This window comes from Manacus vitellinus, unplaced genomic scaffold, assembly GCF_001715985.3.
Source record: "Manacus vitellinus isolate BGI_N305 unplaced genomic scaffold, ASM171598v3 scaffold_44_pilon, whole genome shotgun sequence".
Taxonomy (NCBI): domain Eukaryota; kingdom Metazoa; phylum Chordata; class Aves; order Passeriformes; family Pipridae; genus Manacus; species Manacus vitellinus.
The window spans coordinates 3,537,586-3,555,311 of record NW_021940565.1 but is presented as its reverse complement, the minus strand read 5'-3'; the positions used below and the strand labels follow the sequence as shown (position 1 = coordinate 3,555,311).

The 17,726-nt window shown below is 44.9% G+C and overlaps 1 protein-coding gene across 3 annotated transcripts in view; it reads right to left on the bottom strand.

Moving 5' to 3' along the window:
* PACS2 (phosphofurin acidic cluster sorting protein 2) overlaps nt 1-17,726 on the bottom strand; it is a 50,427-nt gene that overhangs the window by 25,059 nt on the left and 7,642 nt on the right. The window contains exons 4-16 of one of the 3 annotated variants that reach the window (XM_018079025.2): nt 17,277-17,439; nt 16,136-16,209; nt 15,293-15,373; nt 12,910-12,969; nt 11,490-11,647; nt 9,351-9,441; nt 8,545-8,622; nt 7,946-8,067; nt 7,050-7,182; nt 6,248-6,352; nt 4,625-4,731; nt 3,749-3,903; nt 349-459 (exon numbers count right to left, since the gene is read on the bottom strand). In XM_018079025.2, the coding sequence (XP_017934514.2) occupies nt 349-459; nt 3,749-3,903; nt 4,625-4,731; nt 6,248-6,352; nt 7,050-7,182; nt 7,946-8,067; nt 8,545-8,622; nt 9,351-9,441; nt 11,490-11,647; nt 12,910-12,969; nt 15,293-15,373; nt 16,136-16,209; nt 17,277-17,439 (1,438 nt within the window). Of the gene's footprint in view, nt 1-348; nt 460-3,748; nt 3,904-4,624; nt 4,732-6,247; nt 6,353-7,049; nt 7,186-7,945; nt 8,068-8,544; nt 8,623-9,350; nt 9,442-11,489; nt 11,648-12,909; nt 12,970-15,292; nt 15,374-16,135; nt 16,210-17,276; nt 17,440-17,726 lie in introns of all 3 variants that reach the window. The other 2 variants (XM_018079026.2, XM_018079027.2) reach the window with 2 other exon arrangements.

Genomic DNA, 17,726 nt, shown 5'->3' with positions numbered 1-17,726 from the left:
CTCCCAGACTTTCCAGTTTTCCAAATCTTTAGGCTGTACAGTTTCTGAAGGAAAGCAATGTACTGAACTTGGCAGAGAGATGTCTGCATCAAAGAACAAAGCTGAGAGCCAGGTAAGAACAGCATGACTCAGAGGCAGCTAGTTAGTGCCTCTGGGAGCCAACAACTCTTTGCAAACCGCCACGTGAAGGGCTTACAAAGGTCAGATCTGAAATGAGAATGTGGTGGAGTGAGGAGAAAAGAGGAACAGAAATTTGTCTGCTTCCTCCTGTATTTACTTGACCTTTGCTAAAATTACTCATTCAAACTTTTCATCCCACACAGGCCAGACACAGACACATGGTCTTACCAGTGGTCTGTGCTTCAAGTTTGTTGAATAGATCTCTCCAGGCTAGATCTTGGAAGAAGTTGTTGTATCTATAATCTACAGACCCCAGATACTTGGCCACTGGATGAGAGCCTAAGGAAGAAAGGAAAACAGGACAGTTGTTCTTCCCAGCACTTCACACAAGCATGATTTTTACTTGTAAGGAATTAAACTCCAAAATCAAAATTACACTAGACATCCCAGAAATAAACTTCTTCAATTATAACCAAGTAATTTAGTGCAGCTTATCTCTACAAGAGCATGCAAACAGACTTCCCAGCAGAGACTGCTTCAACACACTGATATCCTTCAGTTGACATTTCCCCCCTCACCCCAACAAATTAAATTTTAGAAGGCCAAAGAAAACAGGACTGGGAAACTGTTGAGGAAATAAATGATTTGGAAGACACAGAGGCCCTATGACTCTCCATCTCAGTCTCTCAGCTTTGCAAGGGGCTTTCCCAAACAGCCCTTCCTGCACCACACACGCCATGGCTAGGTCACCTCTGCCAGGAGGAGCCAGACCTCTTCTTCCCAACACCATTCACACACCACAGGTGTTTTGCAATACTAAGAGGCAATTGCCCTCAACCAGGAAAAACAACCCAGGGAGGCTTGTTTAATCGGTGGAAAAGGGCTATAAGCTCAATAAATGTGCTGCAATTAAAGACAGAAGACAGAGTCCAAGGATTACAGCCCCCAGTGAATGTTGGCATATGCATCAGGTCCCTGCTTGCTCTAGCTAAGCCTCATGGTTCAGCTCCTCTGTGAGCATGGAAAGACCTCCTTGTAGAAGCTCTGTGTGTTCAGCCTCCAGCTCTGGATGGAGATCTGACTTTACACTTACACTGAGCAGGAGAAGGAAGGTGTTTAAGTGACAAACTCTGCCCTGGGAGGTGGCAAATTTTCATTTTAGGCCACCTATGTCCCTAAAACAGACAGTACCCTCTTGCAACTACCTCTCCAGTCTTTCAACATCAGAGAAAAGGTGTGCCAGGATCACACTTCCCAGTCACCACATGGCAGCCATGCTCAGTATGAATCCTGTACATTTACAATCAGCCATTGTAATGTTCCTACTAATCCGATTATTTTCATCTTTCCTGCATACGAAATTCTCACATCTTCCATTTTCACATCTCACACTTCCAGAGGCTGCAACAGTTGAGTCACCAGCTGGTAACTGGTAACCTTACAAATTCTCTCGAGGCAACTCCAATTGTTTAACTGGACTAACTGTGCTCCAGCAAAGACTATTGTGGAAAAAATCTGATAATTTTCAGGAAAAAAAAAGTGCTAATTTTCAGACCTCCAGGAAAGGTTCAAGCAGCAGGTCTCTCTGAGCTCCCCTCATTGTCATTAAAGACTGAGGCCTAAATCCTTTCCCGGCCCCTCCTGGCTACTTTCACACCCATCATTTCTTTTGCAGTGAACTTTTAAACAGTGCACACAGAACAGCTCTGCCCCATGCACTGGAGAAGCCTTCCCACATGCTGGGAAAACACACAGGAGCTAAATAAAATGTTAGGATACCCCAAACAGCCAAAATAGCCCCCAACTTCTTATTTTATTTTACCTGCCCCTTTTCAGTTGTTTATACAGTGGTTTGGACATCCAAAGAATCTTCCAGCCATAGAATCAGCAGTATGAAGCAGGACTGAACCTCCCAGTACAGCTGCTTACAGACACTAAGCATTTCTCATTATTAATAAACCACTGTCATTGCAGAGTGTAGTTGTGGATTCAGAAGGTAAAACCACCTTAGGAAAAATTCCACCATCCCTAGTTCAAAAGTATTGATAGCAGCACAGAGGCTTTTCCTTTAAGACATTCTGTCTTTGGTGCTTTTTCAATTGTCAGAAATGAGAGGCTGCTCCTCAATCACTTTAACGAACTGCCAGAAGGCTGGTCAGAAATAAGCTCTTGATTCGATCAGGAAACACTGCAGACTTCTATGGAAAAGGCCCTGTTAGAGAAGTTTCTATATCTGAAGTACATTTAAAAAGGATTCAGAGTTCTGAAGCAGTTTCATTATCAAAGTTCTTTGTTAATTTTTTCTTTTTTTTTTTTAAATTACAAAACAAAGTTTTATGATTAAAAAGTCAACCCAAAGCCACACTAGCTGAACCTTGTGTTTCACTTCCAAAGAGAGAACGTTTTTCAAATCATTAATGACTGCAGGACAGAAAACTCTTTTTCTGAGGCCAGGAGACAGTCAGCAAGTGAGGATCAAAGTCTCAGTCACACAGATTCTCATTCAAAGCACATTGAACCTTGCAGAAAATATTTTTTTGTTTTTAGTCCCAAAAGGGTTCTCTCTTCTCTTCCTGCCAACCACTTTGGAAACTAAATGCCTTTCCTTACAGAAGGATCCAACTCTCTTCTGCCTTTTTCATTTGACTTCTGCAAATCCTACCACTGAATCAGCAGCCTAACTCCACTGTTCATGGTGCTGGGCCACCAGCTTCTGATTCCTACAGGAGTTGCCATCACCTGGTCCCAATCCTAGAAGATTGGAAAACATCGAGAAAAAGGCTTTTCAAAGTTTTCTGCTGCCTACATCACCCAAGTGCTCTGTTCACACAAGCCAAGACTTGGACTAGACCAGCTCCTGGCCTCACACTCTTACCACACCAGCACTGCCCAGAGGTCCCTGCCCACAGCATCAGTGACTGTGTGGCTTCCCAGGCATTGCCACTACAACATTCCTTAAGTTTCTGACTAGAACAAGACCCTTAATGTTGTTATCAGTCCACTCTATTTCCTTCAACACAGGTGACTGAAGCTGGGTAACTTTCCAGCCAGGCAGGCTTGTTAAGCTGCTTAAAAGGCAGAGATAAGGTGCAGAAAAATTGAGGGAAAAACCTGAGGAGAACAGCACGTAAAGGAAAGGTCAAAAGATGCATGTAATCTGAATAATTGAAATTCTCAGCAGTTTCAGAGCCTTTAAAAAATTTTCAACCCCTTCTCCACTAACATTTTTGGAGTCAGGTTCATGGAGGCCAGAACAGTTATCGCTTTGGGAAACATGGTGCCCAATGAATTTAACATTTTGGCCAGGGAAAGAGCTTCTAGGACATTATTCTGTGCATTTATTGTACCATGATAAAAAGATATATAAGAATCTCTCTGTATGGGGAAGAAGTACTTAACCCCTTGCTTCAAATAAAAGGTTTACAAAGTAGACTTTGGCATCAAGAACGTAAAGATGAAATTCACTCACGCAGGAGCAGCAACACCAGCATTACACAATAATACAACAGTTTGCCTCATTTAACAGACATATACCTATAGCCAAAGCTTCCAGAAAGCCTTCTACTGAGCAAACACAGCACATTTAAGCCATTCATCTTTCTATGAAGAAAAACTGTTCCTTATTTACCTAGAGGGATGATCAAAAATCTCATGTAGCCAAGCCAGTCAGGAGTTTTGTGAGACAGCTGCTCTACAAAGAGCCTCAATACAGCACTGAGGTAATTCTGGGCTCCTGCCACTGCAATTTTAATTGGGTTTGGAGGCTGTGAATTGCAGTTACAGCTAGACAGAAAAAGAGGAAACATATTTGTAATCGTGTTTCAACCACGTATTTCAGACCAAGTAACAAAAAAAAAAAAAAAAAAAGGTTAATAACAATTATGGCAGAAGAGAGTTCCTTCAATACAAACAGCAGTATCACAATGATAATCAGCAGCTTAAAACATTATTAATAAAATACAACATTTCTTCAGTAGTTTCTTAATTGGTCTCCTTGCTTCTTCTTTCACACATTTGGATCATCTAAAGGGCTGGATTCAACTATCTAGGTTAGGATGTACCCTACTGCTACTAACTACTGGGTCAGAGAACACTCTCAGGTACCCACAGCTATCAGCAGATAACTAAGGAGTGCCTTGAGGAATTAATTTGGGAATTACTTGGAGGAGGAAGCAAGAACTATTTAAAAAACACTTATTAGTTTTTCATGCTTTACTGCTGCATGTATCTGAGCTATGAGGCAGCCTCCAAAGCACAACCTTTTATAATCACTGGTGTGGGTGACTTGCATCCCCCCACACATGGCAGAACATGAACAACTTTGCAAGGTTGGTGAGGGCTAAAGAGCCACACAATTCTGACCTCAGGAGAGCAGGTTGGAAGAAGTACTGAAAGGCAGAAGCTTCATCCAGTAGTTGAGAAATAAACTCCCTGGGCCCTGGGGCACAGGAACTGAGAGGCTTTTAGAGTTGAGACAAACAACACAAGCAAGGTGAGAACTTACTATCTCTGTATCCTGGAGACAATAGTGCTGAAAGCTGCCTGAATATCAGCGGAGGAGCATGTACAGACCACTGGCAATGTATGCTTTTGCAAGACATCTGATAGGTACTGAGGAGAGAACAGAATATTTTATAGTCCTTTTTTGGTACAGTTTGTCACAAGAAGAAAATGTGCCTCCCCCAACCTCCCAGGTCTTCTCATACCCAAACTTGGGCTCTCTCCCTGTGTCTGATTTGTAAGTGATATAGCTGTTTCTCAAACACCTTGTCCTTGTGCAGCAGCCAAAGGAAAGCTTTTCCTCTAGAAAAATGGAAACACCTTCTTGACAGACAACAAGACCATATCCCAAACACAGCAACAACAACTCCAGAACAGCACAGTTTTTATGGCCACAGAGGGCAGGGCTCCAGCAGAAGGCTGTTCACTTAGCAGACAGCACTGGGTAAGAGCAGATACTGTCTACCTGCCTGCTTCTAGAACTGCAGTTGCATCTCTCCCAGATTTCAAGAGGTTTTAAACAAATGCAATGTTCTGCCCACCCTTGAGCACTGAAAAAAGGGATGGGTGCTATCAACATACATGTTCCTCACGAGGGACTGTTTCCCCTCCATGCAGCTAATGGGGAACAACACACAGCTTGGGTACACACGGACATAATTATGGCACTTAGCAATTATCTCACACTTTCAAATTCTGTACTGCTAATCTATACAACCCAGTCATTGCTAAGTGCATGTCATCTGACACTGAAGGTACAAGCTGCCAGAACCACTGGAAGATGACCTACAATGCTTTCTGCTCATCTCTAGAAGGCATTTCTCTGTCTTCCGAGTATAGAGAAGCTGGAACGAGTAGTTCAGCTGGTATTTTTGCTCTCTCACACATTGAGACCCTAGTTCTTCCAGAAGCAGAAAGTCAAACCAGACAGTGTAACTCCAAATGCCTGGCACAAGTTCTCCAGGCAACAGTCACCCAGCACATGTTTATTGGTCCTCTGCCATACATAATTTATTGCTTTCTCAGAATAAGGTTCCAAAAGGAGAAAAATGTGTTCCAAACCTGTAACAAACCACCCCTTGTTGCCAGCGAAAAAACATACTGCTCAGGGTTCTCCTTAACAAAACTAGCACTCAGAAAGGATGGGGTGACAGACCTGCAGTCAGGAATCATGAGTGCATGTGCACAGCTACGAAGCTGACCCAAAATATTTTCTCCTGTGTTCACCACCTGTGTTTAGAAATCTCAGCCTAAACCACAGGTCAGACCTCCCTGCTGCTTTTGTTCCATTCTGCCACAGTTTAGAAGCAGGGGTTTAAGTGCAAGGGTCAAGACATTCCCAGTGTGCTGCTAACCAGAAGGAACGGCATTTTATAGAAGAGAAAACACCTCTGTGGAAACATTTAGGTGGCAAAAGCTTTACAAGACCCACAGCATCTCCAGGTCAAATGAAATCCAACCTGTAGGCACTAAGCACTCAGTAGGTTGCCAGCCCCCACGCACCACCACTGCTCTTCCAACCAAGCAACAGAACCTACTTGGTTAGTGGTAGAGCTCAAGGCCTGTCCATTCCTGAGGAGGAACAGCGCAGGAGAACTGTGCTTCAGGTAACGTCTCCTGCCTTTACCTGGCCTTGCCAGTCAGATGTATTGACAAGAATAATGTTTTCTGGCAGCTGGTCGTCGGAAACCAGGATGTGATTTAGTTGGTCATACACTGTTTTCCTGGGGATCTGGAAATAAAGACATGGAGAAGAGAACAGTAGAAGATGTCACTTGTAACCATCAAGCCACCACCTCCAGCTCTTGCAATTCATGAGAGGTGGCTGTGCATGCATGGCTGGCCAGTCATCCCATCAGCAAAGGCACACTAGCAGCACATGGGCTGCTGGGACTGACACTCAGCAGCTTCTTCAGTATTAGCCACCTTGGACTGGTTGGCCATTACTTCTTCTGCCATGCACTTTAACTTACATCACTTTATACCAACTGATAGTAGCCCAACAATTTAGGATTCATAAAAGCCAGGAACAGTCTCCTCCAAAGAGGGAAATAAGTGAGTCCTGCAGCTAATAAAAGCATGGCACATATGCTGTGCACAAGTCAGTCCCCTACTGCAATCCCTAGCAATCTGCCTTAGTTCAAAGGAGTAATTCCTCAACACATTCCTATTCATTTCTCATTCTAACAATCTGTTCCAGTGTTTTCAGTTTATGGCTGGCTGACAAAACAACAAGCTGGCAAATCCCAGCAGACTGGATGGAAGATGCAGTTTTAGCCAAGACATAAATTCCCTCCTTCCTGAAGCTACAGGGCCCAGTTCCTTTCCAGCAGGGACAGAACTCGGACCAGAATGAAAAGGACCATGGGAGATAGTTGGAAAAGAGGAAAAACTATGGGTGGCTGGAGACATAGTAATCTTTTTCACACCTGTAAGTGGTGCCGGGTGTCTGGAGAGCGCTCATTGTCCAGGCTGTTGGCTCTCTCGTTCTGTGGCCTCACTGGCTGCCTCTCCTTCAGAGATGTGCTTCTTCCCCGACGTCCCGTCTGCTTCCCTTCAGACCTGCTAGAGAGATGTGCTTACATTCCAGAGCCGGCTCGTATCTGAGCGAGACCCACCTCCCAAATCCCAGATCTCCCAGTCTGGCAATCTCAATAATGCGAGTGAAGGCACTGGGGAATTGTGCACGTAGATCTGAGTTAGCTTGAGACCTGTTAATTCTGCTTCTGATAGTGCAGAGTGCAAGGTTCAGCTACAAAGCACGTTCCCAGAAGTCCCAGGAAGACTTCCACAGCCCATGCTTAGACCCACACCACTGCTCTGCTATTGCTACACCAGTATAATAGGATCCAGCCGTGCAAACTGCAGTCATGCACTCCCAAGCAGCACAGAAATACCTCCAAAAGAACAACTATTTACTTGCAAACTAGAGAAACTATACTGTTGGATTGCTGACGCCCACATTCACTATCCTATTTGGGAAGGTTTAAAGGTTAGACTTGACAACCAACCACCTTTCAGGCCAAAATCAGCATCAGATATTGACTTAGCAACAGTATCTTTAAGCAAGCAGCTCCAGAGTTCTATAAAACTTCCTTGGTCATGGAGCAAGTACAACACAGGAGACCAAAGCAGCCTCAGAGCAGTGCTGCCCTTCAGGGCTCTGAGCATTCCTTTACCAAGTGCTCAAGACCCATCATTCAAATGCCCAAACACAAGGAGGGTGTCCTTGCAGTCAGTGGCATCATGACCAAACCCTAGCACGCTGTCCCTGACCTCCTGAGCAGCCCTGCAGCAGGCACAACGCTGTCCCCCCTCTCTCTACCTGGTGGATGGGATGATGAGGGACTCGGTCTTAGTGATCTTCCCGCTCGGTGGGAGCTTCTCAACAAACACATCTGGTGTGGGGAGTTCAGCCTCCTGGACCTCAGCTTGCTGGTTAGACTCCTGCAAAAACACAGGGTACAGAGTTACCAGGAACAAACCCTCCCCTCTTCTCACCTGGAGAGTTTTGCTCTGACTGGGGCACATTGAGCCTTCCTCCTCCAGACATGCTACTCACTGCCAAAAGGGAGAAGCCAATACTGGCTATCTGGGGTTACCAGTTCCCAGCTCTGCCTCACAAGGGAGCTTGAGGTAGAAAAGGTAGGATGCTATTTGGAACAGGTCCTCTTCCCAGCTAAAAGCCAGGGACATGACTCCTCATGCAATGCAGATTAATTCAGTTTACCCAAATGAACTAGCAGAGAGAGAAAGACATGGGATAAATGTTACACACTTCATGTCCCCAGTAGAGCAACTTGAGCTTGGAGGTTGTGTTGCACGTGCAACTACATGGACAGACAGAAACACGGCAGAGAACGCAGCTCCAAGCTGACACCCAAACTGACAGGAGGAACATCAACAAATGCATTTTCAACTTACATAAGGGACAGTGTCAGAAATACTGTCTCCTGTATGTTTGGTTCCAAGACTCTTTGTCTTTTCAGGCACTTCTACCTGCTTGAGAGGAGAAAAATCATCAGGAGGTTTAGCACGAGGACAGTTTCCAGCCACACTCTCTGGATCAGGCTACTCAAGAGACAGACTTCTCTGTTTAAACGTGGCACAGCTCTGCAGGATGAACAGGAGCACTTCCTGGCCACACCAGGACCAAACATATTAGTGTGGGATGTAGTTGAGCTCATGCACAATACACAGTAGAGGCAAGGAAGTGCCCTGGAATGGAACTGACCCTTTATGCAGCCAATATGCCCATCCACAAGGGGATGGAAAAAGGGCTGAGCTGCCTCTCAGTGTTCACTCTCAGCCACCATGAAAAATATGCCAAAAACAGTAAGGTAAAGCCTCCTCCAAACAGTGCCAAAAAGTCCCTAAAACTCCCAGGCAACACCTCTCACCCTGGCAGTCACTTCACCTGAGAATCTGAAACTAATCATACCATTAGCGAGTGTTTAATACATAACCTAAAGATGTATCCTTAAGTTAATACAATATTTGCATTAAAAAAGAAAACAAAACAAAAAACCCAAACCAACCAAACAAAAAAACGCCCCAACCCCCCAAGGAAAACCAACAACCAAACGTGTTTCCTTAGCAGAAAATTCATATCTCTGCATCCAAGTCTTTGGAGGAGGTCAGAGAGGGTGCTTTAATTTACACATGCAAATAGAGCTAGTGCAGGTCTGCTATATTACCTGCAGACAGGTAACTCTTGAAACATGACTTACAGGACTTGATGGCTCTCTCTGGCTCCTGATGCTATGGATGCTACCAATTTCTGTCTGAGAGCTGGAGTGTGACAGTCCTTCAAAATAAGGTCTGAATAAGAAAAGCAAAATGACTTCCTTATTATCAAAAACACCACAGAAGTCCACCACATTCACAGCAAAGCAACATGACTGTTCCCAGGGGGTCTTACTGCTCCCCAGTGGTTCCAGTAAAATTTATAGGCTACTTTTGAAAGGAGAGGAAGATCTCCAGGACAGTAAGAGAAGCCAAAAAGTCCAGGGATCCCTGTCTAGCCCTGACACTGTCTGACTGTCACACAGGAGACTATTTTTATAAAGCTCTTATTAGGAATGCCTGCACACTCTCACACTACACAGTAAACAGCAGCTTTTGCTTCCATAAGATCCAGGGTGGGCATGTGGTCCAGCATATTCCCACAGCAGAACAGAATGCACATTGACCCCACACAAGCATTTGTGTCCTTACTATCCCAAGCACCAGGTGCAAAGTTTCACAATGACCATCTTGTTTCACGTAGCAAATGCTGACTGAACTACACAACATTCCAGACAGGGTCCAGCTCCTGACTGAAATACAGCAACTAGAATTACTGCCTCCCCTCCCATCCCCCTGATACTCTGCTCCTGTGGGTAAGTGACTCTTGGTGTTAATATGCATTTTATTTCCAGCTTGCATCTGGATTTGGCTCTCAGCCCTAGGCTCCAATTACACATTTGCTCAATAAGATAAGGTAGCACACACACAATCAGATTGTGCTTCCACATAAGAGGCAGCTCATCACACCAGGTTACAAGACTCAATTACAATTTAAGGAACTGATTTTTTTTGTTGCAGGAAAAATCTACCTACAAGCCATCAGCATTTATTACATCCTCTTCAAGATATGAACTCAAGAACTGGATGCAGCAAACCACAAAGCATCTCTCCAGGACCAGACACAGTAAAGTTCCAATTCCAGCATTATTCCAGTAATCACATATCCCAGAACAGTTAGCTCCTTGGCTCCAGGGAACAGGATATGAACTCTGTGTGTACAGTAAAACTTTTTTGCTTGTTTCAAACTGCTGCTTACCACAACACATCTACTTCAAATCCCTTCAAGGTAGGGCCTAACAACTGGTGATATCTTGGGTCAAGCTCCAAACCTTTGTAAGCCACCAACCCCATCACTTATCACTGCTGCTCCAATCTATTCTTGATATTCTGGCTCACTGATAGGGAACAAGTCACTCTAGACTCAGAATTTATTCTCAGACCAACTAGGTTATTGTACATTAATGAGTACATTAGTACACCTGATAATTAGCCAGCATTTAGCAGGTGCTGTACTGACCAACTGCAGCGGTCAGCACCTCAGTGCTTTTTTTCAGTCATCACAACAGTGAAGGTCTGAGCACACAACCACACACCAGTCAGAAGCATGAGTGCAGCTCAAACAGTCTCATGTCTCCAGTCTTTATTGGGCAGAGATGTGACACAGAACCCTGTTAGCTCAGGGTTCTGTATCTGCTCAAGACCCTGAGCCAGCAATCCCCAGCTCAGCTCTACAGTGCTGTGATTGACCCACACATCAGTGCCCACAAAAGCCCTTTCAGAACAGGCTTGAGTGTATCTACGTGTGCTGCAGTCAGTGCCCTTGGGCCCTGAGGAATTCATTTGTTTTCTGCAGTTCTGTTTCCTTAATCCTTGCAAAGACTGTCTTTCCACACAGGGTATTACCGGCCTTTCCAGAAAGACAGTCTGCCTTGCCCATCTCTGCCACTACTTCTGCAGCTTCCAACAACACTGTCTTCTACCTTAGCACACATTTCCTATCTGTTTCTACCACTTCCTCAAAACTCTGCCTGCCTGTCAGCAATTCCTACCCCCTGTGCTCAGGTGGCAGGGCAGCATAACATCTGCAAAGGGAACAGGGAAGAACTGACACTGAGGAGAAGTTAGACCCCACACACACTATCCCAAGCTCACAAGCAGTCGTTCCCATTCTCACAACACACACTAGGGTTCCAACGAGGGGGAAAACCAGAATGGAGGTGTGGGTATGAAACCAACATCTGATCTGTGCTGACACTGTGCATGGTCTCTCTCTGGCCCAGCATAAGTTGCCTCACACTTACTTTAACTTTGGCTTTGGAGTGCTCAAGACACTGTCATCATCCTCCATTTCTGGCCCGCTGTCACTGGGGTTCTCTATATCCAGTGTGTCATACAGAAGGTCCAAATCCTCCTCCACCTCTGGAACGTGCTCTGCTGGGTCCTGCTCTGAATCCAGAACCTACACACAGGACAGAAACAGGTATCACTGAGTCTGTCAGGAGACAGATCGATCCCACATCACCTGTACTCTCCCCAGGACTGCAGTACACAGTCCTGGGAGTAAGATTCTACTCCTGGTGCTTGGATACTATATCTGATAAGAACATTAAGTGTATGAGAAATGCATGTTTTGGATCAAGCTTGTCAGTGTCTGGTTAAGCAGGAGTTTCATATTGGACTAGGCATCCATGACCAAGCCATTTAACTATAGGTTATGTCCATTATTCAACCCCATTCTATAAATAATGCTTTGAAAAGGCCGCAAGGGAGTCCCAGTTTTCTTAGAACCACTACAAAATTCCAGTATTCCCAACAGCATAACCTGTCCTGGGTTTTACTGAAAAAGCTGCCCTGACAACTTCTCATTTGATACCCAAAAATGTCCACAGGAGGCACCTGAAACCTGGACGAGGACCCACTGCCACCCACACACAAGGCAGAACAGACACCTCACATTAAACTTTCCTGGTTGCTTTGCACATCCTCCAGAGTAAGCAGGGAGCTGTGCTCAGTTCAGACTTGCTTTTTGAGTGGCAGCTCTGGAAAAGCAGCAGCTCAGCTGTCTGAGCCCTTAGCTATGGGTGCTGACTCTGCCGAGCTAACTTGGGAAGAACAGCAAAGCTAACAGGACTGTTTGAAAGCATAAGGAAGCACGAGGAGTTACTCACTCTTTCCCACAAGCCACAAAATCAACACACGGCCAAACAGCCAACTGAGTTGTTAACTGTTTTTATATTAGACACTTAATGTTACACAGGGGTTCTGGATCTGTTTCATCATTTTCAGCTATGACCAAACAGCTGACTCCTGGGGATCTGTGCTCCCTGTCCAAGTTTTACATGTCTTGCCTGGCTGTTCTAGTGAGATGATCAAATAGGCTGGGATTTAACTTCACAAGCAATATACACCATAGACTATTTGCCTTTGAAAGGGTCAAAGATAATTTCAAAGCAGTCTGCAAAACTAATGGGTACACAGATGGCTGCCAAAATCTACTTTTGATAAAACTTGATCTAGAAAATGTTTGCTGACATTTAGAAGCTGGCCCTCAAGCCTCCATGCAAGGCCAGAGTGTAAGGAAAGGTCACATCCACTGCAGACTTATAAACAAAATGAGGGAAACTATGGGAAAATGGGAGAGTGTTTCTGAAGACTAAAGCAAGATGTTCCAAGCAGAGGGCAACACAGAAGACAGGAAGGCTTACAGAATTAATTACTCACCTCATCAGACACTTTAAACCTCTTCAGCAATGCCACAACCTTCTGTTTGAAGTTTTGTTGCTGTAAGTTAAAGACACTTTTACATAAGTAAAGCATTAAGTGAACTGTTTTCTCTCAGTCTGCAAGAAGCCCAGACATCTCACACTGGTGCTCTAGCTGCTGCCTCAAATCAAACAACTCCTGGCACCACAGACTACATCTCTGCTCTTCTTACGTTGAAATCAGCTTTTCCACACCTATGATAATTTCATTCCTGCATTACCACAACCTAAGTCCCACTCCACCAAGCAATATAAGTCTTCTGGCCCTGACAGATGGCACATTACTCTTGGTTGGACACACAGGGCATAACAAATCATTTTATCTGCCAGATCACCTCCTATACCTGTTCGACAGATTTTTGGCAAACATTTGACTGCCAGCTTTTCTGATTCTTAACAAGGGTGAGCCAACACAGGCATCCACCCACTGACCCAAAGAACAACTATGTCTTTTACCACCAAAGCATGGGTTTGGTTTTTTTGCAGGAGCTCGCAGTTCATCCTGGCAGGTTCATTTATTTGAGTAGTAGCACTGGAGAAAAGCTGTGGGGCTTGTCCTTAGCTCTTGTCCCTATCACAAAAATGCTTCCCAAGTCACAGACCCAGATCCTAGACACAGCAAGGACCAAGTCTAAAACAACACAAGCCAAACCACTGCATTTCTTTTGTGTTTGCTTGCCCCTAAGAGCCCCTCTTTTGCAGGATGAAACAGCTGAGATTTGCCATGAGCTGCCCAACCCTTCTCTGCCTGTCACTGACCAACCCAATATGCACAGTGTGAATAAAAGGAAGATGAGAAGGGCCTAGGTTTGAGTGCTGGTACAGAGCTTTTGAAGTGGCATCCCTGTGTCAGAAGGAAAGGGAGTAGAAAGTGGCTGGTACCAGGACACATTTAAGTGAGGAAAGTTGTTCATTTGCTGGCTCTCCTGTATCTCACATGAGCTCTTCTTGCAAGTCCAACCGCTCGCTCCCACTCTGGCCTCAGACAGTTCATACAAACCCATGTCTTCAAAACTAGCCCTTTACCTCTGAACTCACATCCTGTGAGCTGCAGCCACCTCCTAGACAGCTGAAGTTTAGGTGGAATAAATGCCCCAGACTCTTCAAAGACTGCCCTATTTCTGTCTCCAATGCACCTGTGAGGCCAAGATGCTCTCACGATAGTGAGGGTTTTCCTCTGGCTCAGGACATCAAGCAAAATCATCCATCACACAGATCACCTTGGACCAGCTGGTCAGTCTGTGGAGGGAGGACACAAAATGCAGTAGCTAAGGTGACGTGACAAGAGCTGTTTGCTGGCCTGAATGGTTTGACAGCAAGGAGATTTGGTTTGGAGCTGCACTGATATTAACTTATGTAGCAGCACCAAACCCGGGTTTGCACCAGTTGCACACACTGGAGATTCAGTATCAGTTCACAGATCAGGGCCAGAAAGACTTTCCTATTATGAGTTGGTTCCTTAATAACCAAGTGGTGAATTTTGTCCTGGCTGGTCACTGATACTTCAAAACAATACTAAAGACACCAAGGATATGAACTAGCACACTCCTGGTCTCACAGAAAGGATCTTTATAATGTCAGATTCAGGTCAAAACAGGGTTTATTTCAAACTTTATAAAACCATGCATTTCAGAAATAGCCTTAGAGGTGGTAGAATGATCTCCAAACTTAGTCCTAAGACCAAAACCAAACCTAATGCATCTCGCTGATTCTGAGTTATTGTCATCACTGACATGCACAAACACTTGTACAAGCAGAAAGCTGCATTATGGACTGGTCAAGCACAAGTCCCTGCTCCATACAAGTGCAGCATTGCAGGCACACTTGTGCTTGTGTGAGCGGGTAGATAGCTGCATGCATCCTTCCAAAGCTTCTATATATATAATATCCAGCTATTTGTTTTGCCTCAGCACCACATGCAACACCTCATGTTCATCTGTCAAACTCCAGGCCTTGACTAAGCTGCTTCATTTTGAAACCCTCCTGCTGGCCTCTCCCATGCAGAGATCAAACAGCTTTCCTTCAGTTACAGCTACTTTCAGGACTTACATGAGCATGGATCCTGCACTGGTTTCTTCAATGGGACTGGAAGTTCATACACTTGCATGATTTTTAGAGCTCCTTAACTTTGCAGCCAAAGGACACTGAAGACAGCACATGCACACAACCTTGGATGGTCCCACTCCCTGAACTGGCTGCTTTTCCTAGCTCTTTGCATGCTGTGACAGTGCCCCCAAGCTCTCTGCGGGGCAGCATGCCTAGTACTGCTGCTCCCACAAGCCACATGCACTGCACATCCTGGCCAAACCCCGTCAGTGTTAGTATAACTAATTTCCACCGACCCTGGTTATGGACGTCGTTCTTACTATCGATCTCCGCTGCTTCTTGGGCTTCCCCAGCTCGTACTCATCATCATCCAAATCCTGAACAGAAAGAGGATTCCTGTGTTACCTTATGATTCTGTGACACATGAGCATTTAAGCACTAAAAATGTTCCTTCTATGAAGATGAACCCGCTGCCCTGTCTTCCAGGCATTCAGCATTTGCCTTAATTGCAATTACGATGGTAGAGGGAAAAAGGCAGTTATTCCAGGTCTGCAGACACAGGAATAACAGCCTGGAGAAGCAAAACAGCCCTAGTTTTACATTCAAGGAACAAGGACAGTCATAACCCCACATTTTGGTGGGTTCCTCTCTCGGTACCCTCCAAGAGGTGGAAGGCAGGTGATGCCAGAGTCTGAAGGCAAATAAGACCCAAACTCAAAAGCATCTCGCATCTAACCAGTGAGTTCTCTGTAAGGACCTATTTTGCAAAAGGTATTAAAGACTAAAGACTGCCTCAGACCCCACTGGCCCTTTAACTACAGCTGGGGATCCAGTTGGGCTCTTTGAATCCAATCACTACTATAGAAGCAATAGAGTCATGCCTTGACCATTAAGCAGAGAAACACAAGGATACTAATGTTTTTTAAGGGAGATCATGTCCAAACATGTGAACAGATAAATCACAGCACAGTAGAAGAAATGGGTTGTTGTGCAGGCTTTCTCCACCACAGCTAAACACTTGGTTACAGTCTCACACTGGCATGGCTTAGCTAAAGAAACAGACTTTTAGTTTCAAGCATGAGCTGAGAGTGTACCTGCTCTACTGAGCTCACAGAGAGAAACTATGCCCTAAACAGTACCTGGCCCTGTACGGCATCATCACTGGCCTCCTGCTCAGAAGAGAAGCTCTCGTACTCTTCCTCAGAATAGTTGTCTGAAAGGGAAGGAAAGAGGGGAGAGATCCTGTGAAACTCCTTTAAGGTGAGGACATGGTCTCATCTCAGGAGCAGAAAAGGCCGAGTCACAAATCAAGAAAGGAGGCACACAAGGAGAAGATAAACTAGCAGGCATCTATCTGTGCTAGAACCAGTGAGATGGGAACTGTCTGGAGGTAAGGAACAAGGAGAAACACTTCCAGCAAGAAGGAATGACCAGCACATAGATAAGGCTCCTTGACACATCACCTCAATTTACCCTAGAAAGGATCACCTAGTAGACAGCAGCAAGTAAAGAGGTTTCTCCACAGGTGAAATTACTTTTTCCCCCTAACATGGGCATAACTGGCTTAAAGGAGCAAGTAAAACATGACAGGAGAGTCTAAATCCTTTACTGAAATGACACTTCAGGTGAGCTGCCTGGACTCAGGCAACAACACACAAGCACCTGTGTGAACTACCTTCAACAGTTCACTCTTGCAGCAGTGAGTAGAAGCTGGTGCCATGTAAAAAAATGATCAGAAGTAGAAACCCAGTGTCTTCCCTATATAGTGCACAACACCATGGATTTACACTCATTAAACCAGGCCATCTACACTCATTAAACCAGGCCATCATCCATAGCAAAACACGTTGCAGGTTTGCAGGTCTCATCTAAAGTTAATGAGATTTACTGTAGGATACTCAAAAGAAAAAAAAGATGGAAGAGGAGCTTAAATGTGAATCTCCTGAATACAACACTTATCCAGGTGAGAAGCTACAGGTTCTCAACACACCCACCAGTAATGCTGGTAGAGGGTTGGTGAGAACACAGCTAACCCTTGCTGGATGGCTTAGGCCTGGTCTGGTATGCAGGAGAAGCTTTAACAACTTGATCCCCCACTCCTGTCACACTCCCTGCTTACACAGCAACTCGTTTGCAAAGTGGGTTCTCTTTGTATTAATCAGTTACAGACACAGGAACTTGTGCAAACCAGCTCTCATTTGTCTCAGGCAGCATCTAAACTCAGGTGGGGTTTAACTGCAGCTGGTTCTGGTCCTCAGAGCATGTGGTTGTAACTCTTACCTGTTGACTTGATTTTCTGGCTGGCCTGCATGGTGCTGTCTTCATGGTCGATTGGCTGACTGGACAAGGAGAAGATCCAGATTTCTGCTACCTTCACTGCAGCCTCTTTGATGTTGCTGAAAAGGCTCAGAACCTGGCCACCTTCTGTTGGGTGCTGCATGACCTGGGACAGAAATTAAGCTGTACAAATCTGCATTTAAATGTATTTACACTTGCATCATTTGCATACTACAAGAGTTATTTATGTTAACACAGTTACTCCACATTTCCAAAGAACAGAAGCAGCCAAGACCCTGCAACTGCAGGAGCCACTTGCAGGCAATACACAGTGTTAGTTGAGATTATATCTGACTACTAATGAAAGTGATGGAAGGAAAGAAAAAACATTCTGAGCTTAACAGGTGATTAGCTCATCCCTGAAGCACAGTACTTGACTACCTCATTACCATG